The sequence below is a fragment of the Lacerta agilis genome, chromosome 16 (genome assembly GCF_009819535.1).
Source record: "Lacerta agilis isolate rLacAgi1 chromosome 16, rLacAgi1.pri, whole genome shotgun sequence".
Taxonomy (NCBI): domain Eukaryota; kingdom Metazoa; phylum Chordata; class Lepidosauria; order Squamata; family Lacertidae; genus Lacerta; species Lacerta agilis.
Window position 1 is genome coordinate 17,175,618 of NC_046327.1, and position 19,074 is coordinate 17,194,691.

The 19,074-nt window shown below is 44.1% G+C and overlaps 1 protein-coding gene across 1 annotated transcript in view; it reads left to right on the forward strand.

Annotated features, from left to right (window-relative positions):
• The window catches only part of PSD3 (pleckstrin and Sec7 domain containing 3), a 142,764-nt gene that overhangs the window by 23,091 nt on the left and 100,599 nt on the right, over positions 1-19,074 (forward strand). Inside the window, exons 3-4 of the mRNA XM_033173101.1 lie at positions 2,961-3,978; positions 10,901-11,266. Of these exons, the coding sequence (XP_033028992.1) occupies positions 2,961-3,978; positions 10,901-11,266 (1,384 nt within the window). The remainder of the gene's footprint in view (positions 1-2,960; positions 3,979-10,900; positions 11,267-19,074) is intronic.

Genomic DNA, 19,074 nt, shown 5'->3' on the forward strand with positions numbered 1-19,074 from the left:
GCCGACTGGTAGGCTATCAAGTGGTATGAGTGGAAATCAGTCTCTGAATCTTACGACTTTGGTTTTGCTCTATCTCATATATTGCTTAGAGCAGCAGTTCTCAAATCTCATGGTTTTCTGGACCATTTAAAAATTGCCAGAGGGCTTGGCAGAACACCTAATATACTCCCCATCCCCTTTAGTGCCATTGTCATAAAAAAAACCCAGCTCTGTCTCATGGAATCAGAGCCCCTTTAATTGGTAAAAAGCTTTTTTGGGAAACGGTTGATTGCACCAGCACCGTAATATGGAAATAATGGGATCTAGGCCAGAGTCCTTTTACCCTGCTAGATAAATCCAGTCCAGGTCAAAAGCCATTGATCCCTATTGTCAGAAAAAATAAGGCGAAGTAATGTATTCTTGACTGCTCTTCTGCAACCTTTCATGGACCACCTGGATGGACTGCCATTCCTACCAAAGGTCTGTAAACCACACTTTAGGAACCCAAGGATTGGGCTTAGGGATTCCATGGTTATTGCGCAGGACAGATTTAGATCTGCACTAGCCCTTGAAGCCTTACCTCTAGCCTGTGGTTTTCTCTTTTTGGGTTTCCTCATTTCCTAACAGCAGAAGACTAAGCTACCCTGATTCAGATACAGTTAGCTGGAGATTTTTTAATTGGCAGTGAAACTTCACCTGCAGCAGGCAGTGGCCATTGTCTCACTATCGGTGATTGTGTCAGTGTGACCTCAGGTCCACTTGAATTGTTTCCTAAGCAACAATTGTTCAGTTGTCCTATAGCAGCTATTGGACACATGGCTCTGGGATAAGGCAAAGGAAGCCGCCTGTCAACAGGCTGCCAATCAGCACTTAGTGGCCTGGACCACCTGTCAACAGGCTGCCAATCAGCACTTAGTGGCGTGGACCACCTGTCAACAGGCTGCCAATCAGCACTTAGTGGCTCGGCCACTGAGCTGTAAAGCAGGAATGCCCTACTTTAAAATTAGCCTCTTCTGTGGCCCCACTAGGGCCTAGGTCTCACTAGTGTGGTAAACACAAGTGTTAAGCTGTATACATCTGACTGAAGGTTGAGGCATATGTGACTGAATAAGTACTGATCCATGCAAGACATGAATGACAATATAAGTTATTTGTGCATCAAGCCAGATAGCAAGTGTGTCTAGACCAGCCTTCCTCAGCCTTGTGCGTTCTAGAGCCCCCCCCCCCCCAATATAGCTCCCCAACCTCAGCCCTAGGTTGGGGGAAGCCTGGCCTCAAGTGGAACTCTTCTCCCATGAAACTCATTCTTTGGCAAGCTGCTTCCTTCAATTGCAAATTTCCAGACCTGAGCCCATGAGAGTTGGGGGAGAAATGTCTGGAATCCTGTTGGGTGGTGTTGGGAAGCATGTTGGAGGGAGGTGGTGGGGGGCGGGGGAAGAGTTTATGAAGAAAAGCAACGGAAGGGATTAGTGAGAAGACTGTTCTTTGTGAGTGTGTCTGAGACTGTGCCAGAGAGAGCCTCTACCCCACCCTAGACCCAGATTGGAGCTCATGAGTGGAACAGGGGCATCCCTCTGTGGTTGCCATGGGCATCAGAACTACTCAAGGTGCCATTGAAGAGCCTCATGATGTTACAGACGAGAGCAAGGCCCCTCTTCTCCCACCTGGGGGAAGGTGAAGGGCAGTGGCAAGCACACATTTGGGCAAGCCACCTAGCCTCTCCTTAAGCCATTGTTCCATGGGTTACTGAGGACATCGAACACTTAAGAAGCATATGCAAGTGTAAAGATGATGCCAAGCAATCTAGAAACTGAATAGCAGTTTACTGTCCTTTGAGCAATGCTTTGGTATTTTGTCGACTAAGAAAGCATCCTTTAAACTTGCTACTCAGGAGAAGGACTCTGCAGCTTCTGTTTATAAACAATCGAAGCCATTATTGAATCCGAACAATGGGTACTACTGAGTGCTGATCTCCTTTGGGAGATCTGCCCTGTTGGCTTTCTAAGTAGTTCAGTTTTCAGCTGTCTGAAAAAATAAAATAAAAAAGGTAAACCTACTATCCTAAGCAGCATTGGGGATAGCTCTGTCTTCTAACATTTATGGCACATAATACAACCCCAACCACCCCCAAAACAAAAACAAGTAACATTAAGTAGCTTGGTTCACATGCCACCCTAAACAATGGTTTAAAGTAAACATCTAGTATTTTGAGGCACACTGCTCAAAAGCCCGTGCAGTTTTGCTTTCCCACTCCTGCTGATGCTGCACAGGGAAGGAAAGAGGGGAGACTTGTCATTATGTGGGATCCTAGCCTCGTGCTTTGTTTCTCTGCAAACAGCCAGGAGTGGAAGTCAAAGGTTGTTCATGGCCTTCTGCTCGTGGCTTTTGCAGCGGAAACAAAGCACCTGTCCAGTTCTTCTGTAGTGACAACACAAACTGTGACTTGTTTCCTTTCCAACGTGTCATCAACAGGAGCAGGGAAGGAGCAAAGTGTGAGATGGTAGGTGTGGCTTCAATCTCTTCCTGCTGGGTGTTTTAAAGAAGCGCCAGCGGTACAGAAGGGGGTCTTTGTGTGGTGCAGGTGTGCATGATGCTGGCAAGCAGGTGAGTGGATTTATTGAGCCAGTTTAGCTTGAATGGCTTCCTTTGAAGTGTCTGACTCTTGGGGGTTTTCAGCTGGTGGAGAGAATTCTTTGTTGGGAGATTCCTAGCCCCTCTCTCAGAACTGGAGCTCCCCAGAAAGAGGTGATGGAAGACTGTTTAGAACTTTTAAAACTTGGAAGCCTGGCCTTCCAAAATGCAATGCTGTCCCAAACCCCAAAGCTGTATTAAAAGCAAGCCCAGTAATAAGACTGAATGAGAAATGACATCATGCAAGAGGGACCGAAATGGAACACTGTTTCCATGTAATAGGAATGCAGACAAAATATCAGTGCTGGAATTAAGTCCTTGTTATTTTGCTTTTTTTTTTTTTTTTGCAGGCAGCCATGGAGGTAGCACTCTCCTTCCACACAACATCAACAACGAATTCCCGGAATATGGGGCTGTGGAGGAAGGTGCCAAAACTTCAGAAATTCCCTCTGAGGTTCACGACGACGACGAACTAGTGTGTGTTTCTGAAGGGCAGCCATGTGACCAGCTGCCTTCTGAGAACGGCAGACCTAGTGATGGGGTAGAGTTTTTCTCTGAGGGGTTACAAATGGCTCCCCAAGAGGAAGAAGTGTCAGAACAGTTTGGCAGGCCGAGTGAGACTATAGAAACCTCCCAAGATTTAGACTCTGACAGGGAAAACGATGCTTTCGGTTCGGAGATGCAAATGGAAAAAGAGAGGAAAGCTGGCAGTGGGGCTGAGGAGGCAGCCAGGGAGATGATTCTTGCAGGCCAAGAAAAACCTCCAGAAATGCCTCTTCCATCTGAAGCAACAGCAGAGAGAAAATTGTATTGGATCACAGAAGAAGACTCTATGGTCTTAACTGTGGAAATACAGCCCGAGACCTTACGAACTGCTGGCAGTGGAACTGAGGAGGCCCACAAAATATGTGAAACCAGTTGCCATAAAGCTCTGGCCCAGCCAGAGGACAGAAAGGTGGGTTCTTCAGGAGTCCTTGGCGGTGCCTGGGCAGACTTTGAGCGGGAGTTTTCTGTGTTTGATTCAGACAAGGAAGAAAGAGCGCCCGAGAGGAGGATATCCAAAGAGGCGGCTGTGAGCAAACACGTGGAATTTCAAGGGGTGGAAATCCTTTGGATCCAAAAAGCAGAGGAGCAGAAGGAAACCGGACTCTCTGACACGGATAGTGTAGAAAGAAGATTCTCAAAACACCACACACCATCTGCAGTCTCATCAGAATTGGACTGTTTGCCGGAACGCTCCTGGAATGTATCCTGGGAAAACTTCAGGCCTTTAACTTCGCTGGCCGAAGCTGGAGAGGATGAAGTCTTCATAGTAGAGGAAAAGAAGAACTGGGCACTGGAGAGGAAATCTATGTTGGGCAAGGACAGGTAAAAAAGAAAAAGAATGAGAGAATGAGAGAGAAAGTCTCTCACTCTGTCTCTACAGATTTGGGAGGGAACACAGGCCATACTTTTGAGTGCTACTAGGCAACATGTTAGATACAGTCGTACCTTGGTTGTTGAATGGAATCCGTTCCGGAAGTCCATTCGACTTCCGAAAACGTTCAACAACCAAGGCACGACTTCCGATTGGCTGTAGGAGCTTCCTGCACTCAATCGGAAGCTGTGTTGGATGTCTGGCTTCCAAAGAACGTTCACAAACCGGAACACTCACTTCGGGTTTGTGGCATTCAAGAGCCAAAACGTTCAAGTCACAAGGCATTCAGGATCCAAGGTATGACTATTGGCTTCATAATGTTCTTGGATGGTATCCTGTTGTTCAACACAAGGATTGTATTGATCAATACAAACAGTGTGTACTGTTGTGCATAAGGCAGGGCATGATACAAAACACCCACAACACTCCGCCCCCCTGCGGCAATAAAATCAACAGTGTTTAATCATCAGAAAACCTTATCCTAAGCAGTTTTCTCAAACAGTTTGGTCTTAAAACATTTTTTGTTCAGGCAACCCTATTCAGACATGTAGAATTTACATGTGTTTTATCCAGGGCTTTTTTCTGTCATGATCTGACGGAACTCAGTCCCAGCACCTCTCAGGTGGGCGCCATTGCTATTATAAGAGAACAAGGGAAGTGTTCGTGGTGAGTTACAACACCTCTTTTTCTAGCAAAAAAATAGCACTGGTTTTACCTCTTTTTTTTGCTGCTTTTTGCTTTAACCATCCTTTGAGTGCTTTTAAATACTTGTTTTTAACTGAGTATTTTAATGATTTAATTTAAATTTTTGTAAACTGCTTAATTTTTGTTTTTTGTTTTGTTTCGTTTTGCAATCAAGCAGCATATAAATACTGTTGAATAAATATCTAAAACAAATAACACCAAAGCACACAATAACTGTGGGTGACCAGGAAATCTCTGTTTCTTCAGTGGCTAAGGGCTGTAGGCTTAGGAGAATTAAGATCTGTTTATCAAGCTGGCTCAGTGGGCGCAGCTTGCTGAGTGTCAGAGGGAGAAGGGTTCACAGTTTTTGTGCTACAGCTAAGTCTCAGGTGTTTGCCAAAGAAACCTTCAGTGGGCAAGTAACCCTGAACTAAGTTTCTCTATAGAAGAGGCTTGCTTTGGCTGAAGCATTCCTGAAGCTATGGTAACTAGTTAGGAGGGGACTTGAGCATTATGGCGACCTGCTGCCATACAAATGAATATTTTAGCCCATTATTTATTTTCAACTAAAGGTAAAGGTAAAGGGACCCTGAGCATTAGGTCCAGTCATGTCCAACTCCGGGGTTGTGGCGCTCATCTCGCATTAATGGCCGAGGGAGCCGGTGTACAGCTTCCGGGTCATGTGGCCAGCATGACAAAGCTGCTTCTGGCGAACCACAGCAGCGCACGGAAACGCCGTTTACCTTTCCGCTGGAGTGGTACCTATTTATCTACTTGCACTTTTGACATGCTTTCGAACTGCTAGGTGGGCAGGAGCTGGGACCAAGCAACGGGAGCTCCCCCCGTTGCGGGGATTCGAACCGCCAACCTTCTGATCAGCAAGCCCTAGGCTCTGTGGTTTAACCCACAGCGCCACCCGCGTCCCTTTCAACTACAACCACATAATTAATCTTCAAACTGTGTGCTTAGCAATGGGAACAGCATGAAGCTCTCTCCCCTTATTCCAATACCTGAATGTTCATTATTTAACCCAACTTTTTACAAACAACTGCCCCAAAACAACAGCATGTCTCTCTGTCATGTATTGGAATGGTTTCTGCATTTTAAAAAAATGGTTAACAGATATTGCAGATTTTTTTTTTCCTGAACGCTTTGGGGCTGTGAAACTCTGCACCTTCCTCCCCACCGCCTTTCATTTCTTTGGATGCTTCTATCATAGCAACAGGAAAGCTCTACCAGCAAGCAGCAAACAAATTCTGGTTCAAGGCCAGTCACAAGCTGCTTTTTGAAATGCTAAATGGATGCATCTGGCGTCACTCCCTTTTGATTATTCAGGTTATTTCAAAGCTGGTCAGAATGTTCAGCCTGGCTTCCTGACTGTGGGCAAGCTATGAATGAGAATGAGAGTTTTGCAGGAACGTGGGGGGTGAAGAGGGGGGAGACACCACCCCCCCATCACCTTGGTTTTGCGTCCAGCAGAAGGGGAAGTAGACTGGGGGGCAGAGAAGCTGGGTTATGAGTAGATGAAGTGTTGGAATAGCCACTGCTGAATGTGTGGGAAGGGTAATAGGTGAAACTGAGACACCTCTCAGCATATTTGTCCTGAGACATATCCGTAGTTGGCAGAGACCACTTGGCTGGCATCTTGACAGCATTGATTGTGTCTGCTTGCTTGCCACCTGGTGTGTAAATATGCCAAGAGGAGTTTGAGTGAGTCCCATTGCACATGTCGACTCTCCCCTACCACGCACAGACCTTTGGATAGGATCTGAGCGCTATTACCTTATTTAAATCGTTTATACCTCACCCTTCCTTAACCACAGAGAGGCAAACAACATTACAAATTATACCATGAAACAATATTTCATTTAAATGCAGCTTAGTCTATTGTCGGATGTTACATTCACAACACAACGGCACTTGCCAAATGAGAGGCACTACTGTTTGGCTGCAGAGCATCATAGCTCCATCCGTTTTGGTGCTGCTCACGCCAGAGAGGGGCAGTGTTCGAGATTTGGGCTGCCGCTATTGAGAACGCCCTACACAAGTAACCATGTACCATATTTTTCGTATAAAGAACAAAAAAGAAAAACACTATACATACACAAATGCACAATAAAGAAACACAATAAACACAATAAACAATAAACAAATTCAACAACAATCACAATAAACATAAAAATAAACATATACAAACCTAAATAAACACTTATCTTTATACTATTCTAGTTTCTATCTTATCAACACGAAGTGGGACTTCCCCCGCTCCCTCCACTGCATTCATAATCTATATATATATTTTGGGTAACTTTGTATCCTTTTCCTTAAACATTAACCATATCTCTTAATAATCTTTTAGATTTAATTAAACAAATATAGTTCAGCACTTAAACCAAATATCCTAAAATATTCTTAAGCAATTAGGTCATTTACAATAAAACCTCTTATAAGCAATTTTATCTAACATTAACTAGCTAAAGCCAATTCTACTGGCTAATTCTGCTCAAATATTCAATTTTACACAATTGACTAAATAATCTTTAAATTTCTTCCACTCCTGCGACACCTTCTCCTCCCTCTGGTCTCGGATTCTCGCGGTCAGTTCGGCGAGTTCCATAAAGTCCATTAACTTCATCTGCCATTATGTACCATAATCTCAGGTAGCTGTGAGAAGGGCATCCCCCAATAGTCTCCAAGTCTGCACTGGTTTACCAGGGTTTTATCATGTGAGGCACTCACTCAGCTGCTTGTGTCATTTTGCATGCTGTGAAATAGGGTGACTGCTCAGCTTTAGCTTGATGATTGGCTAAGGTAGCTGGAGTTGTAGTCTGACAACAACTGGACATGCAGGCTTGATGAGCACTGAACGAGGCAACCCCCCGCAACGCTAGCACCTCCCAGATCCTGCTTCTGTAGCTCCCATCACCACTACATTCCCAGACTTCCTCTGTCCCAGCCCTGCTATAATTTGGAATTTGAAGGGAGAAGGGCAAATCTCTGTTGTACCTTTATTTCACACACACATTAGGGGGTTTTCCTTCTATGAACTTATTTCGCCTTTTCCAAACAGCTCACTTTAGCCTCTCCTAGTCCAGAGGCAAAACCAGTTTGCCGCTCCAGCTTGTACATTGGTTTCAGTTTCCTCTAACACTGTAAACAGTACAGCAGCAGTAGGCATCTTCGTTAGTCGTAGCTTGCATTCTGTCTTCATCTACATGGTAAGCTAGCAATTAACTGTATAAACATGATGGAGGAATGAGTAATATGTGTTACCAACCCTTAGAAGCAGAATATAATCAAGTTTATTTTATGTTATTATATTTTTATTTTTTGTAGAACACCTTATTGCATGGGTAGGCAAACTAAGGCCCGGGGGCCGGATCCGGCCTAATCGCCTTCCAAATCCGGCCCACGGAAGGTCCGGGAATCAGCGTGTTTTTACATGAGTAGAATGTTTCCTTTTATTTAAAATGCATCTCTGTGGGGCATAGGAATTCATTCATTATTATTATTTTTCAAAATATAGTCCGCCCCCCCACAAGGTCTGAGGGACAGTGGACCGGCCCCCTGCTGAAAAAGTTTGCTGACCCCTGGGCTGGTGCAGACAGAATGACCCTGACTCAGTTACATGAAGACAATGAATCCCCTCTTCTCTTCTCCTGCTGGTCTGAAGTGTGGTAAAATGATACGCTGGCATCCACGTTGACCACAGTTAGGTCCCCTCTTAACCAGCATTTGTATCATAGCTAAAAAAGAACGCTGGTTTGAATTATCTACCTTTAACCTACTTAAACCATACAATCCTTAACCATTAGTAAACGTTGTGAAGGAGGAGTGGGGGGCTGTTCATAGTAGAGGAGAGGAAAGAATACAGTACATATTTCCCCCTGTCCTGCTCCTGCTGTTTTTACCATTCTTACAGGTCAAATTGCATATGGCATTCATTAGTCAGTGAAACCAATGGGACCTTTTTTGACAATACAAATGACAGGTGCAGGAGATCAGTTCCGATCAGGCGGGATGCAAAGGGTCAAAGCCCCACTGCTTCCCATGCTAAGGTTTCAATATGGAACAGCCTCCCCCCCTTCCACATATACATCCCAAGCAAATGGAATTATGTGCCTAATGTCATGTGCAGTTTGTCTCTATAAGACCAGGAATTCTGTGCCCCTGTGTTGGGGCCTAGTGCAGTTTTAGTCAGAGATATTAAGGCTCTGAAAGCTAGTAGATTATGGGTTTCTAAAGCAAAATCCAGTGCCAAAAGCAGATTTTGAAGGATTATCTAAATATTCTCATTATTCTGCTACCCCACCCCATCCCGAGCCATAGTCATTTGACAAAATTGATTGGTTTGCTAACAGATATTTATGGTTTTCATCAAACAGGATTCCTCTTCTCATGTTAATAGAACGATACGAGGGCGTTACGTAGAGCATCAGTTATAATCTTCGCTGCTTTCAGAGTAACTTTGAATGTGACAGTTATTTTGATGCTAGCAGCCTTGTTGAACCCAGCATTGGTCAGGAATTCATTGCAGTTTTCAAACTGGTGGTTAAAATCAATGCAGTTTCGGAACGTTCACAAAGCCACTTGATTAAAAATGGCATTCAATTGTACCCAGACTTAGCTAGAAATCTGCTTCTAGATCTCAGGAACCAACTTGTAAAATTTGGTTCCGATACCTTAAAAAGTGTCCAAATGCATGGTGAACAAACAAAACAAATTTCCAAAATACACAGCAGATGGAGAGAGATACTAGCAAGCACAATAGCCCCTTGTTTCCCATTTGTTCCATCTCTTCCTAAATACCGTATTGGCCCGAATAGAAGCTGCACCCAAATATAAGCCGCACCTTTAAAATTGGAGGGGGGGGGGAAAGAAAAGAAGAAAACATACCCGAATATAAGCCGCTCCATTCCTCGCTGCTCCTGGCTGCATACTGGGGGTGGGGAGCTGCCCTGTGTTGCCAGTGGCCTTTCCCCTTCCTCGCTCTCTCCCTTCCCGGCCTTGGGGAGAGGACGGTGGACTACGTGTGGGGTAGGCACCGCTTTGCCATGCTCCTGGAGCTGTTTGCCCCGTGCTCCTGGCTCCATACCGTAAGGTCGCGAATATAAGCCGCACTTTAACTTTTCACGGTCGGAATTTGGGAAAAAAGTGAGGCTTACCGGTATATTCAGGCCAGTAAGGTAGAACTTTTGAACTCGCATGCACTTTAGCACTTTGCACAAACCCCGCATGCTAGAAGCATCATTGCTTGTGGTATGCACACCCATCCCACTCTTGTCTCCATCCATAGGTTATATAGAGCTTCAAAATCACAGAATCATTGAGCTGGAAGGGACCATGAGGGTCATTTATTCCAACCCCTTGTAATGCAGGAATCTTTTGCTCTAACCCATGTCCCTGAGATTAAGAGTCTGATGCTCTACCAACTGAGCTATCCTTCACAGCAAAGCCTGCGGGTTAATTATTTTATTTTATTTTATTTTATTTTATAGATTATTTTTATAAAGAACCCTGCTCTTTTAGGGTGTTCAGCTCACGATAATGTTACAAGATATTAAAATTATAAAATAACAAACAGCCGTGAGCAATAAAACCATTTATTAAAATGTAGTCCTTGGTTTTTTTTTTTTTAAAGTTTTAGGATTCTTCTAAAAACAAATAAACAGGGGATCACACTTATCTCCCCATGGAAGTTATTACACAGATGGGGAGAAATGTCTAGGGAAATGAAGCCTGTGTGTTATGCCACCTTCATATGTCTCTGAATAGCCATTATCTGTCCTTTGTTCTGTGACTTGGCTGCGATGTTTGGAGAACAGACCCAGAAGCTTCAGAATCTCCAAAAGCTAATCTAGAGTAGGGACACAAAGTGTGTCTTTTCTATGAACACAATGAGCTGATGTTCTTTATTAGCGCACATCATAATGTGTAAGCCACTTTTGTTTCTACTCGAGTACAGGGACCGGGTGGGGGTTGGAGGGAGCCAGAGGGAAAGACAAGGGTGTCTGTTCTCCATTAACACAATTGAAACCAGACGTGTAAACATTGGTACCTGGTGATCAAAGGGAAAGGCTAGTTATGCGCGTATGTGTGCGCATGAAATATCCGCAGAAGATCTGAGTGTGCCCACATGAAAACCTTAAAGCAGAAACTGAAGAGGCTGTCTTTGGTTTTGAAACCTAGGCTCATGGAGGAGGAGGAAGAGGACGACGACGACGAAGCCATCAGTGGAAGAGTGGAAGATGTCCTTGGGCAACCGCACTCCGAAGTCTCAACAGATGTGTACAGCTCCCAGTTTGAAAGCATTCTGGACAATGCCTCTTTATATTATAGCGCCGAGTCACTGGAAACTTTATATTCTGAGCCGGATAGCTACTTCAGCTTCGAAACGCCGCTTACTCCCATGATCCAGCAGCGTATCAAAGAAGACGCTCAATTTTTAGAAAGGACTCCTGATGGGGCAATAAGGCAAGGCCACAGCGACGGGATTGCCAATGGACTAGGAGATGTGAAGGAGACGGACATCACAGAAGCTTGTCATTTAGAAAGGTAACTAGAAATGGCTTTTGTATTACATTTGCTGCTGCTTTTGCATGGCTAATGAGCTTTTTAATCCTCACTGGTAGAAGAAAGTGTTAGCTGAGTGGCGTATCACAAAAAAAAGTGTGTGTGTGTTTAATTAGTTGCTAGTAAAATGGACCTTGGTGTGAGAAGAGTCTCTATGCTGCAGAGACCTCTGAGCCGCTGTGTGTGCTCTGTGCACAGAGCCATACAGTGCTGCTGCGTGTACTCCTTTCTGAAGGCTAGGCCGCCCAATGATAGAGGCATGTTTACATGCACCCTCTGTGGACGAGGTTTTTGAGCCTCTCTTTATCTGCACAGTGTTCTTGGTTAAGCTAACAGTAGGACCAAATCTTGGAGACATTGGCTCTTTTTAATACCTGGATGAGCATGCAGTATGTCCAGCCAACTGCTGGGAACTTAAAACTGAACAAATTCTGTTTATAATACCATATGTGCTATTAGCAAGAACATATTTTACCTGGTATACGAAGTAGACGGGATAAGCCTTGGTCCCAGTTTCGGTGAATCCCTTCTACCTGTGGCAGAATTTAAAAAGCAGTGGATTAATCTCTCCATGACTTTGCCAGTTTCCCATAAGCATGGGGATTTTGATGTTGGGAAACGTCCAGACATATGACCTTCCCTATCCTAGTGGTGTGCAGCGGTACTGACACAGGAATGCTGTGCCACATATTCTATCTTTTTTAAAAAAAAATTAAAATAAGCCTTTATTAAATTTGTGTTGTTGTTTTTTAAAAAAAGGATTTCAAACATAAAGCAAAACAAAACATTAAATCTTACATTACACAAATAATAACAGACGTAAATCTACAATAGTCTCTTTCAAATTATACATCAAATTTAAAATATGACTTCATATTGCTTCTACAACGGTTTTCTTAGTATAATACTCATTTCATTACTCTTAATAATTTAATTACTCTCATTCTTACAAACAAACAAAAAACAACAACAAAAAACAAAATTTTATATAGTTTAAATTCCCCACGTGCGTAACTTAATCTAAGCAAATCATTAGTTCCGTTTTCAAACCTTCTTTTCTTAAATATTCTTCCACATATTTCCATTCTGCTCTTGTTTTCTGTTTTTGTATATCTCTTATTCTATCAAAGGGCCAGATATAAAGTAATGTGAAGCATGCCGCTTCCAAGCACTAGGAATCTTTTCATTTAAAACTGTAAATAGCATTTGTTCACAGTTACCCCTTGTTCCCCTTCTCTTCCTCTCTGTCTGGCCGACAGCTAGAATTGTAAACTTCTCTAGGCAGGGACCTCTCTGTCTGTCTGCCCTGCTTATGTTACCTTATAAAGTTCGGCACACAGTGATGGTGCTCTGTAAACAAACCTTTAGTGCAGATGAGTTGATAGGCAATCTCTAGCCATTGTGCCAGCTGTAGGCTTCTCCCAGTGTATTATTGGTACAATGGAAGGCAGGCATGCTGACTCAGATATCTGGGTGGGCATGTGTTGCCATTGCCATGGACAGTCTGTTAATTTTATTCATTATGAGAATAAGCCTTCAGCTCATTTAAGGAAATTCTAAGATCTGCCCTGGAACCACGAAGGCTAGAAGTGTAAGCAAATGCTGAACTAGCTGTCATAAGAAGCTTAACTCCACATTTTCTATTTGCTGTTGGACTGTCTTATCAACAAAGGCTTTTGGATTTTGTTTTACTTTCTCTTATTAAGCCTGTGTGGTGGAAGAAAATAAGTTAACAGATAGGTGGGGCTTCTCTGCGCTTTGTTGTACAGCTTCAAGGCATGGGGCACTCAGTCCTATCTCTTAATAAAAAATATGGGGTGGGGGTGGGGATGAAAGCTTTTAGCTTAAGCATCTTGAGTGCTGGCAGTACAGCTTCCCGGTTCTGCATGTTGTAACAGAATGAAAGCTAGAGCTGAACTAATCTTCCCAGGGGAAGTTAGCAAGCCAGATTTACTTGGAAATTGGAACATAAGCTAAATATACCTCACTTTCCCCCCAACTGAATGTGCTTTTAAGCTTGGCTGTGTTGTCAGTTGCTAGCTGGACATTTGTTTACTTATTTGTTTACTTATATTTTTTATTTATTTGTGCTATTTATACTATGCCTGCTAACCAAACTCAATGGATATTAAAGCCTTTAACGTACTAGAAGCCCTTCTGTTCCTTAGGATTTTGCAGTTTGATGCACTTTTTAATGTGTACCTTTTAGAAATGTATTAGTCAGCGTCTCCTATATTGGCTGAATTTCCACATAAAGCCATGTTTTGGCAGTGCTATGTGGATGAGCTTCAGCAGTATGCTGTGCTTGCCTGCTCTTTCCTTCCATTTGAACCCGGGAACCCAGCTTAAAACAAACTCCGGCAAGCTTCATAACAGGCCGGGGGAATATGATCTGCAGACCGTGATGCATTTTCAAGAAGTCATTGAGACCACAAGAGAAATTGAGGAATATGTTAAAGGACGTTTCGCAAGTAGAGGCTGAAATAAAATCACCCTTAAATAGCAGCAGTGCCTTGGCTGACAAACCACTTTGTAATGTGTGCTAGATGCTTCGCCCTGTCCATTCTCCATGCGTGTTTAGTGCAGCTGCATCCGAGTTCTGAACTGAGAATCTTTTCAAGCAGCCTCCCACATGGTTGCTGTAACATGGAGAGAGAAAAAGAATTATTACATGTTGGGGCTCAGAGAACAGGCAAAGGAGAATAGCGGCCTTCAAGACAATGGAGTTTTAACAATTGCTCCATGTGGCAGCCTGTGCTGATTCATTAGGATAAGTCATGCTGTCAGTAGAAGCAAAAAATTTTTTAAAAAGGAAAAGGAAACCTGGAAGAACACTGTTCAGCCAATAGGTGTCCCCTTTGAGCTGCTGTGAGGAGTTCAGTATGGTATTCAGAACAGCATGTTTTTGCAGCTTCTTGGTTCAAAGGTAGCTCAGGCTCCAAATGATACGGTCAACAACTCTTAGCAACCCCCAATTTATATACTCAGTGCAGGTTGGGGATGAGCTGACTTGCATGGGAGATGAAATGGGCTGCAACAAGGGAGGCATAGTTGAAGAGAGGCAGAATACATAACAGATTGCAGTTCTTAGTACTGAGTGGGGCCTGCTGGAAAGTTTTTTTGTGGCCTGTGCAAATCCACCTTCTGTTTTGTTCTTGCTCACACTAGAGTGTGACAAAGAGACTGAACCTAGGAACTAACTTTATGTACTTATTTTTATATAGCATTGTGCTTGTGGTTGAGTAGGTGTGATAGCCAAGTTCACTGTGCAGTTACTTAAAGTAGTTTGCAATCCAGTTTATGCAGTGGAACAGGAAGTTTGTTGGATGTGCAGAGGTCAAAACCTCAATGGGGTAGCTAATGACCGAGAACAGGTTCAAGGGGAGAAACTAAGGGAGACTTAAGAGCAAGAATTTGAAAGGAAGGTGCAGAGTAAGCAATGGACTGAGAGATGAAGGGATCAGTGGAGAATGAGGTTTGAGGACAAGGAAAGAGGAGACAAAGAATTGATGCAGTGTGATAACATGGGAAACACAACAGTGCTAAAACAAGTTTTATAAGTCCACAAAAGTTATTAGCCTCCGTAATCTTTTTTCTAGCCTGGTGGGGGCTGACAGAAGAGGGTTGGAGAGCTACATTTCCTCCTTTAGTAGCAGTCCATTTGGTTTCCATGTTAGGTGCAGAGGAGGGATCCTCACTTACCAACTTGAAATTCCTGATCACCTATGGTTACCGGGCTAGTATTTAAATGCAAATCTCTTTGTGTGGGTGTTTTGAAAAACAACAACCCAGTTTCTTTATTAAATACTGTATGATCAAACAAAAAAGGGAAAGGCAAGGTTTAATAACTCCAGAACTCTGTGGAATGTGGCCCCCTAATAATAGAGGTCTGGTTTTCTTGATTGTGACTGAATTGATGTGCTTAATCACCTTTTTGAGCTTCTGTTCTTGTTCTTGTGCTACTTGCCCTTCTAGCTTTTATTTGAAGTGTTTTTTGTTTGCTGTTTGACATGTTAGAAAACTCCGTATGTTATAATAATAATAATAATTCCAGAATGGTTGAATGTGAAAGGAGCAACAACACCTGCGAGGCACTTGAGATGAAGAGGGGCTAAATACCATGGGGAAAGAGAATGTGAAATGCTAGGGAGACTGCTGAGGGACAGGGTAGAAGAAGGAAGTGGAACAAAGTATGCCTGAAAAGGCATAAAATCTGAGGAAATTATTTTTTGGGGTAGAGACATGAAGAACAGCAGAACCAAGGGGTAAGTGGGACTGAGGCAGAATTACACATAAGGGGTTAGAGGTAGGAGAAGTTGTGCTTTCTTTAAGGAAGTGGACGGGCAAAGGGAGGAACTGGAGATTGGGGCAGGGATAGGTTTCCTTTGAGCAGAATTTATCGACCCGAATATTGGAATTTTGCCAAAGAAGGGTTTGTGACCTGGCCATCTTAAGGGGCCCCAGTGTGGACTAGGAAGCAGTGAGCGATGGTGGGCACTGAATGTCACAGACTGGCTTGCAGTAGCCAGTGCATACTTTCGCTCTAGACTTTTAACATTCATGTACACCCGCATACAAAATACCCATCAATATCATGGGCAGGTTGGTGTTGAGGGCAGGGCTTTTTAACTATGAAGACTTCCAGCAGAAACAGTTTGCTCCATACACGAAGTTTTATTGCGCTCCCCTGAAGGATCCTTGACAGTTTGGGTTAGGTCGCACAGTCAGGAATCCTTGGCAATTTTTTTACCCTTAGGACAGTAGCGTTCCCTCCTCCCTCAGGACTCGACGGTTGCCATTGGTGACTGTTCCTGTTCCCTGCCTCAATTATTTCAGCTACTGGAAATCAGGCCACGCCACATCCACTTATTCCCATCTTGAGTTCTCTGTTTTGGTCATGGTAGGGGCAGGCTGTGTGAGAAAAGAGACCACTTCTCTTTTTGGCGCCTTGCTACTCTTGTGTAACGATACACCGTTCCTCACACGTTTAAGTCCTCAGATAGGCTACAGTATATGCGAATTTATCTGAGGTAAACGCCGGTGAGAGGATTTCAAGCCCCCTTCAGCCAGGAGAGCTGTCCTCAAAAACAAATGAAGAAAATGGCTTCAGTCAGAGGGAGCCCTCTCTGAACTTTAGTCACAACATCTCAATATCTGTCTTCTCTCCATGGAAGCCAGTAATCCGATAAAGGTTTATGTCTTTGTGGCCTGTCCTGTTACGGTGCTAATGGCTGACTCCCGTTGACCACAGTTTATCAGGGCTTCCACACCTGTAACCAGTATGAAGCGGCGAAGTAATGTTCTTACTACCGCTAACTCCAACCCACCTGCTTCCCAGTTTCTCTCATTCTCCTCAGGAAAGGCAGCGGCCATTGTAAGGAGAATGAGAGAAGTGGTTTGGGACGCAGGCAGGCACATGAATGAGCTCAGGTGCCCAACCCCAGGGAACATCAGGTAGAGCTCCGCTGTGTTTGTGTGTGTGTGTGTGTGTGTCTGCCTCTCTGTCTATCTCCTCACAGGGGCCATTGCGTTTCCTGAGGGAAAAAAAACAAGTCAGTCAGTCAGTTGCATGCATGAGCTCAGAGGCCCAAGCATGGAGCACAGCTGTTAAGAGTATCATGGCGTCCTTCAGAAAGATGCTCCAGTTGCTGCACTCTGTGACTGGGCCTCCAAGCTTGTGTGTGTTCCTACCCGCCTTCCATTCTTTTAGGGAGTAGTAGGAACAGCTGCAGAGCAAAACCCAGGCAACATCAAGGCAGGGTCTGCTTGATGCACTCTTCTTTCTGCTCACAACCTGGCCCCTATGATCTTGGGCCAGGTGGTCTCTCTTTCCCACCTTTATTCTGTTCTAGTTGCAAAGGAATCTCCTCCACAATATACTTCCTATTCCTACAAATGGCACGGATCGGCTCACAGCGACTGCTAGACCCCTCTCCTCCTGGTAACATACAACCCCTCTGTGCCACTATTTTTGGTATTCAGCTTGCCATTAGCAGGGAGCTCACAGAGGGAGAGAAAAAGTTTGATTCTCCCCACCCCCATCCTTGGCCCATAGCTGTCAACTTTCCCTTTTTTGTGGAAATTCCCTTATTCCAGTGCCGTTTCCCAATGCAAAAAAAGGAAGGTTGACAGCTATGCCTTGTTGCAGGTAGGTAACCGTGTTGGTCTGCCATAGTCACACGAAAGCTCATACCAAGAACAAACTTAGTTGGACTCTAAGGTGCTACTGGAATGAATTTTTAATTTTATTTTGTTTTAGCTATGCCTTGGCCCCACATATAAGACCCAAACCCTGAGAAAAGACAACCCTAGTCTACATAAAAAGGTTTTCCTACTTAGGCTTAGCGGATCAATTTTATTTTCTGCCTTTCTTCCAGGGACATTAGGGCAGCATACATAGGGCTACCCCATTCCAGCATTAGCACAGTCTTAGACGGTAAAATAGGCTGAGAATGATTTGCCCAAGGCTGCCTAGTGAGCTTGGTGCCTTAGTGGAGACTGAAGACTGCTTGTGTTAGAAGAGACTTTGGCTAGCTGCTGCCAACTCACCAGTAATGGCCAGCAGGTAATTGTTTTTCCGAGTTGCTTCATTGCTTCCAAGTTTTCCAACAGAAGCAATGCAGAAGATAGCACATCTTCTCCTTGAAGACATCTTCTTAAATCTTGTGTGTGTTTATAGGTTTGGAGAGGTACCAGACATAGAACTTGAAGCCTGCACCAGGCCACGAAACTACTACGTATTTAGTACATTCAGTACTGATAGTGCCCTCTGTCCTCTTCATTGGCCCATTTCTGCTGTCCTTGAGTGTCCTTTTGTGTATTTGATCTAGGTAAGGAACAGGAGCATAGGACGTTGCCTTATACAAGAATCATCTGTCCTTTCTGGCCGCGGAGTTCAGGCAGGGGTCTATCCTAGCCTTGGCTGGAGATGCCAGGGAATGCAAGTTGTGACGTTTGACTCCATCCGTTTAGAAATATTTTTTTAACTTTTAACATGGACTTGAAGCATCAAACAGGTTGGGAAGCATGTCTGATATCTAGTGGATGTACAGAGGACCAGATTGGAGAAACCAGCTGGTCCTTTGAAAGCCAAGAAATGAGCAAGAGGACCAGAGCTCGACAGGAAACTAATTTTCTGTCTCAACACTGAAGAATCTGTCAGAAGGGAGATGCAATCCCTTTGCATCTTTTTTGTTTTGTTTTTTGGAACATGCCAGGTATATTTTAGGCCAGAGGCCAGTTGCCTAAGCGTTTGTGTGTGTGTGGTCGTTTATGAAGCTCTGACGGCTGTGGTGCAAAGCAGAGCCAGGCTCTAAATGTTGGTTAGAAATCAGCTGATCGACAGGGGGATGATGCGTGGCAGTAATGTTATCCAATCCTTTAAATGAGTGAGCAGAAGGGGACCAACCTTTTTCTCCATGCGGTTCAGCTGTTAGGGGCTGAGTTTCAGGGAGAGGGGGGCTTGAGAGGCGAAGCTGGCTCTGTGAAAGTGAGTCACATGGCTTTGAAATTAAAAAGACTGATTAGTAGCTTGTGGGCTAAGGAGTCCCTATGGGCTCCTTTGTGTCTGGGTGTTTCTCTTCGCCTGGCCTATCAGCTGCTGACCTTGGCTACGTTAAGTAAGTCTGCGCCCAAACTCTGCATGGCTTCAGTGTACTTGCTGTGACATTGGGGTGCGGGGAAGCAGTGTTCTTTTGATTGCAAGGTGGGAGAGGCATGGCTGGGAGAGAGAGAGGCCTTGGCTGCTCTGAAATCAGTTAGCATGCATGTTTTATGTAGGATCTTGGCTG